Here is a 10,365-nt window from a genome sequence, read left to right as displayed (position 1 = left end):
TACTCTCTTTATTATGCAAAAGTTTCATCACAGTGTTTCCAGTTTCTCTTCCAATAATACTGACAATAAGGTTCAAGTCCCCCACACAAAACTCAGCTAACAACTGCTAAGGTTCAAGACCCACAAACAAAATTTAGCTAAACAAAGCTTCAAACATTTTCATTTCCATCTTCAAGCAAACTACATCTATCGCACAAATTTTGCAAGGTTCCTATGACCCTCCCTGCTTCATCTAATAAGTTTATATTCACTCTACAACTACCAATGTCATTTAACCACACTTATACATGCTGGTCCCTTCCAACCTGCCATCATTCATCCTTACATTCATCATCCCAATTTCCTACCATCCAGGTACTCCTATAAAACTATGCTATGTTACTTATGATTACTTTAAACTTTCTTCTCTTAGAAACAGACTGAAATAATTTTTATAGGTCTGTAATGTTACAGTTATCAATGAATACTGCAGCACCTGCAAACATCAGACATGTCCCCTTTTCATTGAAACTTTATCCCACAAATGCTTGCACCTCTATCTTGTGGCCTTTGCCCAGCTACAGCCAAAGACATTTTAAGTGCATTATCTAGGGAATACTTTTATACTAAACCAGACACTTTTCTAAAAAATTTTCTGAAAAAACTCATAACTATTAAAGTACTACCTTTAGCATAGGTCCTACTCAACATTGCATCTTATGCAATTTACGATACACCTTCTGATTAATGCATAGCAAATGCCCTTTCAATTGCTTTAATGTAAAATTATATTTATACTGAATCTGACAAGAAATTCAATGTATGCTGAGCCATGCCAAGCTTATTTTTCTTCCAAAAAGAAGTCATTGTAATACTTGATTGTAATTATCTTATTGGCCAGCAAATGATACCTTACCGAAATATGGAAGATGTCACACAAGAATAAAAGTTGTGAAGTCAATACTAAAAGATGGTGATTCACAAGGGAAGTTATGGGGTTCCTTTAACTCTAAATTTTCCCTGAAATTGTACATAAAAAAATAGTACTTTTAAATGGCTAATTGAGCCATTTTAATCACACAGTGCAGTGACTGATAAATACTGTCAGCAAACGCAAGTGCAAGGCAAGTATTTTCCCTCGATAAACTAATTATTCATAGATTTTCATTACCATTATTTTCAATCAGTAAAATCCTTTTATACATAATTAATGCAGAGTACCAGTTTCTTATATCAAGTTTCATTACCATGTTTTAAAACCTTTTCTATTATTTTCAGGTTTTCAAAAATTAAAACTTTAATTATACTTCTAATTTAGTTTAAAATGTGCAAGCCTATTTCATAAAACCAAAGACAACTGCTATCTAAAAACAAACTAAAGGAAAATGCTACAGGAATGCCAGAATGACGTAATAAAAAAAAAAGTACAGAATGTCACATACAAGAGTGCCAAGTTCACTGGAATGTAACTTTTATAAATGATAGGGTAAAGGGGTTCCTTAATTATTTTGGAGGATTATGACTGAAACAATTCTAAGAAATGACCAGGCAAAATAACTTGAATGAAATGCAACACAATATTTTACACGCAACAGCATTCTCTATCATATCCTAATTTTCCACTGTAAGAATAAGTATTAACATCCATTCTAATCACGACCAGATTTACCTGAACTTATAGTTTGTTTGTTTCTAATATTTCAAAATTTCCTAATACTAGTAAAAGAATTTCAGGTCAATATTCTTTACGCATATACTGTGAAAAAATAAGCCTAATTCAGCACACAGTCACTCATTACTCATGACAAAACACGTAAAACTCTGCCTAAAACTACTGTGCACCATATTTACTTTGAAGTAAAATTTCCTCTTTACCTTCCTTATACAATAAAGACCAATAACAGTAAAATACATAAGAGTTAGGGAACAGCTATGCAAATTCATCCTACAAAACCAATATTTTACAAATGTTAAGTACAATGCAATACAAGGACAGGTACAAATATTCTTTGTGGTGTTGCATGAAAATATACATATGTTTAGTTCTATTTCAACCTACTGGTTTTATTTATCAGTATTAACTTGAAAAAACCAGTTATAAATTTTGACTAAGTAAGCTTATTTCATCAACAGTTGATTTTCAGATTCATCTTGAAGAGATCTATAGTGTAATAACAGGCATTCCATATATTTTCCCACACCTTCTGTTGCCTTCACTTTGTTTACCATGATAATTGTATAATCAAATTCTAAAATATACCGTGCTAACACACAAAAACCATAATGCAAAGTATGTGACTAAGCATTAACTGAAAACCATAATGCAAAGTGTGTGACTAAGCATTAACTGACACTGAAGAAATTTAAGATACTCAAAATATATAATCTAATAAATGTATATTAGGACAAATAAAATTAATGACAGAGTCTGAGGTAAGTTTCCATCACCTCACGTTTCTTAAAAGTGGAACCACTTGAGGTCCACGTATTTATCACAGAATTCACATGTATATACAGTATATATAATATATATTTGCTATTAAATCTACTGAAATGTGTTTACACACTCCAAAAGAATGTCAATTTCATGGTTTCATGAGACTTCCATTCAATATCAATGGTGGTCAGTTCCCAAGGCTGCTATCACAAGAGTCAGTCCATGGCTTGTCTCTCCATATCCCTGTTATACACTTCCTTGAAAATGAAAACTTTACGTTCCTTTTTAAATACTACTTATTTCACCTGTTTTTTCCTTATATCAAAATAAATTACCAAATCATAAGGCTTACACACAAGGTCTCAGAATCTCAATTGTCTAAAGGGTACTTCATTAAATATTGATTGAAGGGAAACTTAGTATCACACTATAATTTCAAGGTTTTGGATATAGGAATATCAACAATATCACTGTCAACCCACCAGAAAATTAAGAGCAAAGACCTCTTTAAAACAAAAACAACTTATACTCTAAGCTATGATAGTATCCCCATTACAGTACTAACTGTATTTGTATCTGCAACTATCAGTACAGAGCTCTAAGCAAAACTTTCAGAGAAAATGCTAATGGGAAGACTTAACGAAGAAAAGCTGCAAATCCACCATAATGGCTACAGGAGGTTCAATATTTCTGTCTGTGACTTCCATTTTCTTCAAGGAATCAATGAACTGTAGATATCCTTTCATTATGTTTAAGTTTTTCAAAGAATTTCAAACTAAGTAAAAATATGATTCTTGTAAATAATACCATATATACAACCATAATATACTTAAGAAATTTTTATTCGAGTCATATCTAATCCATTTTCAACACTGACTGTTACAGCTTTTTCCACCTTCAGTAAAGCCTTTCGCTTAGCAGATTCCAGTGGCCCCTCAAAGTTTTGCTTAGGCTACATAAGATACAAGTGGCATTGCTCATTATGACATGAAACTATAAATTCTCTAGCCACTGTTGAGTAATTTAGTGGCAAGCTGATTTCGTATCTATTTTTTTCAGGACGTCAATGATGTAGACAAGAAAACTACCTGCTACTGTAAGAGAGCATCAACTGAGATTTCTATTTCAAAACAGCATAAAAAGCAAAATTAAAATTTTAAACTTGTCTTTTGGAAGGTGTCACACAAAAATGGAAACATTTTATGAAGATGAACAACTGTAGCCTACACTTGGTCTCTGCCAGAGCTTTGGCCTTGTTAATACCATCTAACAGAAGAATTCCTCCCTGTAATCTCATAGAGATCAATAAAGGTCAACAATCCAGGGAAGATATCCCAGCTCAGCGTATTATTGTCTACCTTTAGGTAAGCTTCAATTTAGAAACTTCCAGAGATGATAAAAACAGCATATGAAAACATCTTCACAATCTTATTAAATTAAAAGTCAATATCAATTTTCCAAAATTTCATCCACTTATAGTGTGCAAGCATCACAAAAGAAAAAAATAAATAAAACCAGACTCGCTAAGATAAACTAGTTTTATGTGATGATGCAGCCTGCAAAAGTTCATTAAAAGACCTCTCAAAACATCTTTTCAGCTCTGAATAAGATGTTACCAGGATGTTCTGCTCATCATGAGACATGAGGCAAATCTGAAAAATGAATTTCCAATCAATATTCTTATAAGGTAAACCTAATACGTAATTTTCTAAAACAAAATTAATTTTTCCAATACAAATCCATTGCTTGGGGAGCCCATTTCGTTTATCACGAGGTCCCTAGATAAAATTCTTGGAAGAGAAGAAGTAGCGGCAGTACTATACAAGTGAGAAGCATGCTTATGCAGTGAGATCCATCAGGTTAACTTTCAACACCATGATTTAGTAGTAGGGAGGAAGGTCAAGTTTTATAAGCAATATGTTTGTAACAAAAATACTGGTTTAAAAGACAAGTTCTGACGTAGGAAAAACCTATTTTTGGTAGCTACTGCAAGTCCTCAAAGGAGTTACACTCTCATGGTCCTCCCAGGGCTGCATAAGACAGACCAACCAATTACAAAAAATTCTCTTAAAGTTGGTCTCGGCCAGAATAGTGTTTTTTGGCACAGTGATATAATATAAAGGACTCAAGACAGAATGATTACCTAGGTTCTACATCTTACTTGCACAGATGTGACAATGACATAAGTCGGTGCCATCTTCACTGCACTGGTCTGTCCAAGAGTTCACTAGTCCCCAGGATGTGGTCCGGAAATTAAGTTCAACTATGCATTTTTCACCCACCTTACATAAGTCAAGCAAAGTACTTAGTTTCAAGACCCAGTGAAAAGTTTTAGTTTCTTAAAATCTTACTGGGCAGGCTTATACTGTATTTGTTTAACTTGGAAGCCAGTAAGCCTCTTGCACGGCAAGGAGTTAGGAGCAGATAGTTGAGCTTCGCTGTAATTGCTATGTTGGTTTTTATTGATCAACACAACAAGAATTTGCATTAAGCAATAATATCAGAGTTTTTGGGTGACACTGCCAAAATTCAGTTTTTGGTATCTTTCGATGGGAAAATATGTGAGGTATGCCAGGCGTATGATGTTTTGTAATATTATGCAATCACTGACCCTTTAAATTGTTTAAGATTAAGCACTTACCTAGTAGCACTCAGTTACCCACGTGACATTCATAAGTTTCAAATGTATAGTAGTTGTGTTGCTCCTGTGGTCCCCTTTGTTTCTTGTCCAAAAGCCGCTATAGGCAGTCCCCGATGCACAATAATTTACAGTATACTCATTAGCAGCTTGAACATTGTTTTCTCAGCTTCGGCTACAACTTGCAGCTTAAATCTAGCAGTACATTTCCTTGCCGGTCTTTTATCCGTACCGAATAAGGGTATAAAGTAAAAATATATCAGTCCTATTCTACTTAACATCACTTGTAACATAACTACGATAATTGTCTACTACCGTATGATGGTTGAAATACAAGCAAAACGGCTGTTGTTATCTGATTTGGTTTCTCGTTCTATTGTTTATGGCTGTATGCATTTACGCGAGTGTAGCGTTACTAACAATACTTTTACCATTCTCTTTTACTTTTTTAACTAGAAGATGGGATAAAGAGATGGAGGAAAAGAAGTTGGCCTATTCTAACTTGGTCTCTCTTGCTGCCTGATTGTACGCTGCTGCCTGCGCATGTGCAAAATTTAAAAATATTTTATAAATATTGTGGTATCGGTATTAAATGCTTACCCCATCGCAAAATCCAATTATCGTAAGGCGAACTATCGTAACTCGAGCACTAGCTGGGTACCTAAGTATTTTAATAGTTTTATCACAAAAAGTGCATTTAGTCATGAAAATGATACGAAAATACAGTAATTAGTGAATATTTCTCAGTGAAAAATACCATGAATGAGTAAATTTTCTGCGAATAATGTGTATATATGTTCCATAGAGAAATCCGCGAATAGGTGAGTCCATGAATCGTGAGACTGCGAATATTGGGGGTTTACGGTACATAAAAAAGAAAAAACATAAAACTTTTGTCAGCACAAAGTATTTCATTTTTTATTCATGTGAAAACAGGAAAACTCTATTATGGTATTGCACAAAAAGATGGCAATGTTTCATGTAATCTTCTAAGTCTCTGAAACCCTTATTACAAATTTAACTTTTTTTATGGTCTTACAATGTTTTTCAATGCTATTAAGTTTTATGTTTAAAATTTTCTAAGCCAATCATTACCTTTCTCTGGCGTTGCTTACCCAACACAAAACATTCATCTCAGACCATATGAACACAAACCAAAACAAATGGTTAAGGAGTGTTTAATTATGACAGCCTTGTTTAATTATGACAGTCTTGCTATACTGTAGTAAGATTTACAAGTAAACCCTGTAACATACCATAATTTCACTTTTGTCTGTTAATAATATTTCCAAATCCATGTCATCTCAGTAAAATGAAAATGCAAACACAGTACAGTACTGTAATTAATTTGGGATTTATCTTTTAAATACTGACTGACCTCTCCATTATATAGCTGTTATTTCCGTGCCGGTAGGTGTTTGACAGACTGTAAAATGAAAACAAGAACACTCGGTTTTCTATGAATATCTGTTCACTCTGAATGCAGGGAGGTTGGGAGGGCAAATTATATAACGGGGAGGTAATAAAAAAATAAACACATTAAGTACTTATATTTTTTTCCTATTATATAGCTGATTCCCACATTTGAAAAAGGAGGCGGGTAAAGTGGAAAATGGCTAATCCTTTAAAAACTATTGACAGCTGACCCCCACCTATCCGCAGTTCCGGATTCGCGGCTTAACCTATTCGTAGATTTCTCTGTGGAACAGATATATACATTATTTGCCTGTTCACATTTTTTTTACAGAGAAATATTCACAAATTACTGTATTTTCATATTTTCATGACTACATGCATGTTTTGTGATAAAACTATTAAAATATTCTGGTATACACATTTTTAGAGGGTTTTTTGGTGTTTTTAACTATCAAAATAGGCAGTTATAAGCATTTTACGGGGGTTTTAAGTATTCACAGGTTTGAGCTACTCGTAGAGGTAGTGGTATACAGTACATCACCCACGAATACCGGGGATTGAATGTAGTAACAAGAAAATTATGTACGAAACAGGTGTTTACCCAGTGAATTCAATCCACTGGTTATTAATGCCAACTTGAGAGGGTTGTCACTCAGGTACAAAAACCCCATCTTGAAGATGACTTGAGGTCTTTTTGGAGGATAGCCCCCTTCATCAGGAGGGGTAGGGTTACTACGCTAAAACCCTGCACAGCCAATGACAGATAACTAATAGGTACATATGGAAAAGAAAGTACATTTCCTATACTCAACACTGGGTACCTCCAAGATTCTCAAACATCACAACCAGGTCTAAAATGAAGCAGGCAGAAAAAGGCTACCAGTCGATTCAGGACATAATATCCCCTAAACAAACCAGAGGAGTTCATGCTTTGCAATACAGTCATCGTATTAAATCTCCACCCACGAATACAAATACAGAATAACCATGGCATTGAGCAGCTTCAATAATTTATCCAAGGATCAGTTCTTTCCAAATTCAAAAGCTGTAGCCACTGCTCCCATGTCAAGTGGCTTCAACTTCCCTTTAGTATACAGTACAAATTAGCATGAGAGTCTTTAACCAAAGACCTGGTGAAAAGGACATTACATTCCTGCTCTACAAAAGCTCTGGCTTCCAAACACTGCAAACAGATTCTTACATCAGCTTGAATATCTTTAATACGATTCAAACAAAGTCTTAATGTCCTTACTGGACCTACAAAGGGATCAAGCTCCTAAGGCCCTAATGGTTTCAAGCTGTGTAAAGAGACTGTTGTAGGTAAAGACCTGTGAAGAGTTTTCATCGAAACCTCTTTAAAAGGTGCTTGTTCCAAAAGGTTCAAAGGGCAGTAACATGACGAACTCAATAACCGCATACAGATTCCAAGGTAAAGGGAGTACCAGAGGCTTGGGAAATTCCACCTTAACAACTTGAAAGACAACTAAGATTGGCTGCTGAGTAAGGAGACAGGGTTAGGCACAAGAAATCCGACCTTGAAAACGCATCTCCTCTTCTTGCCAGTAATGGGGATCCTGTGGGGAAAGTGGGGTTTTTGGGTGGGGGGGAAAACAGCAGCACTGAGAGCAGGTCAGAATGGAAATAGTGTTGGTGACATTTTATCCCCCCCTCCTCTACATTCTGAACGTCTGGGAAAGAATGTAGATTACATGGGGTAAAGTACATGAAATAATGAATAAAATGTTGGTCAACTCCCCACTCTACATTTTTAACTGGGAAGGAATGCAGAGCACAAGCGGTGAACTACAGAAACTTACGGAAACAAAAACAGCAATTTCCCCTTGTTCCCCTCAAAACAAAACAAAAGAAACATAGGGAAACCCAACAAAACAAAAGAAACATAGGGAAACCCAAAGAGAAAATTCACTCCCTGTAAATATTGGAAAAATAAATAAACACAGAGAAACTATGACAACGGCAAATTGTAAAGTTTCAATAAGCAAAAAATGTGTGGGCATGTAATATCACCTCTGGGATCTCTGGTTGGTGGGTGCAAGTTTACGTTCAGACACATGGTATGGCCTAGGTTATGCCTTAACTTTAGTTTGCATTCCACAGGAAATGCGACCTAACCAGATGGACCTTGACCTGACCTAGAATGCCATGCCCTTACTAGGCTGGGGGGGGGCTTTGAACCCTGGGGCCCCCCCAAGCCAGAGTTATTTACTGCAAATATGAACATGTGGCCTGACACAGGCTACTGCTACCGTATAGTAATAATTACACATGAATACGCTTTGGTTTGCATGCCAAATAAAATACAACCTAACCAGACGGCCCTGACCTAATCTGACCTTGGGTGCTGTGCCCTTACTGGGGGGCAGACTGCCCAAGTCAGAGATCTGTAGTCCAGATACAACATTACAATACCATACCTTTGCTGCATCATTTAACCCATAAACAGTTTATTTCAATTTCCATAATCCACTCCATCTTCATTAGGTGGTTTTAAATATACAGGCAGTCAGCGGTTACCAACGGGGCTTCCATTCCCAGCTGAGCACCGCTAACCGAAAACGGCAATAACAGCGCCAATAAACAGCATACAGGCAGCCGCCAGTTATCAGTGGCGGTTCCATTCTGAAAGCATGACGATAAGCAAAAATTGGCAATAACCGAAGACTGGTGATTTTCCGCGCTTATTGGTGCCGACCACGGGAGATTGGCACCTCTTAGGTATGTACCGGCACTGATACCTGATTATCGTCAACAATATGCAGAAATCAGCAATTTCTGGTGCCAAAATCGCCAAAAATTGGCAATTTTCACTGTTGGACAGGCAGCGTAAACTGGATTGCCAATAACCAAACCCACTGATAACTGGGGACTGCCTGTACCGACATTGATAAACCGCTTAATGACACTGATAAACCACTTACCAGCATAGAAAATCACTTACTGGCGCTGAAAATCAGGTTAACAACGTTGCTAGCCAAGCACCACAACACAGAAACGCCGATAACTGATGCCACTGGTAAGCAGGGCTGCCTGTACCTCTTTATTTCATCACTTTGTAAATATGCAGTTTTTACATCTAATGTATAGCAAGTCCAATCTTTCAATTTAATTATTGTCAACAAAATTGTAAAATTCTGGCACTGCATGCAGGACACCTTTTTCCCTTTCAGCCATTTCTTCTTCAAAACCTCTAGCTACCAATCTTGCTTTACATATCCTTTCTCCCCCTTTTACTTTTTTCAGTTTCTATCCATCTTGCAGACATAGCTTTTTGTCCAACATCATTTATCTCTTCATATACAGAGTTTCCTCTTCAACTTTGTGGTTCTCTTTCTTTAGCTTCAATTACAACTCTTCTTCATCTTCAATTTTTTCTATATGACTACAATCTCTTAAATTAACCCATCCCCTGTCAGCTGACTGTGAGTCTTGTACATTGTATGAATCAGCACAAAATTTGCTTGATCTTTTTCCTGCAAGACTTAAGATAGTCCATTCTTCTACTTGTCCTGTATTTTTGTTTATAGCTCTAACTCTATTTCCCATTTTGAATTTGGGTATCTCTTCCACTAACTCACTTTCCCCTCCATCTTCCAGTGTTTCCTCTATAAAATCTCCCATTACAGCCACCTATCCATCTGCATTCCTTCTCCTCCCCATTAACATCTCTTTTCCTTCCTGTCCATCTATATTCCTTTCCTTTGATGCACAGGATTTATCCTTAACAGTATATATTTTATCTATTTGCAGTATCTTTTCTTTTTCTGATGACAGGCTTTGGATCCTAGTAACTTGTATTCTAGCTACTTCTCTCAGAGAATCCCCATGTTTAACCACTACCGTTTTACCTGATACACCCACTACCTGAGCAGGTCCT

The 10,365-nt window shown here is 36.2% G+C and overlaps 1 protein-coding gene across 3 annotated transcripts in view; it reads right to left on the bottom strand.

Moving 5' to 3' along the window:
* Window positions 1-3,172: 3,172 nt before the first annotated feature.
* PAN3 (Poly(A) specific ribonuclease subunit PAN3) overlaps window positions 3,173-10,365 on the bottom strand; it is a 165,722-nt gene continuing 158,529 nt past the window's right edge. For 2 of the 3 annotated variants that reach the window (XM_067108789.1, XM_067108790.1), the window contains one exon: window positions 3,173-4,068. In XM_067108789.1, coding sequence (XP_066964890.1) covers window positions 3,940-4,068 — 129 coding nt within the window. In that variant the 3' untranslated portion in view covers window positions 3,173-3,939. Of the gene's footprint in view, window positions 4,069-6,632; window positions 6,753-10,365 lie in introns of those variants that run through there. The other variant, XM_067108791.1, reaches the window with a different exon arrangement.

The sequence above is a fragment of the Macrobrachium rosenbergii genome, chromosome 9 (genome assembly GCF_040412425.1).
Source record: "Macrobrachium rosenbergii isolate ZJJX-2024 chromosome 9, ASM4041242v1, whole genome shotgun sequence".
Lineage (NCBI taxonomy): Eukaryota > Metazoa > Arthropoda > Malacostraca > Decapoda > Palaemonidae > Macrobrachium > Macrobrachium rosenbergii.
The sequence above is the reverse complement of the archived record's forward strand: the minus strand, read 5'-3'. Positions and strand labels throughout refer to the sequence as shown.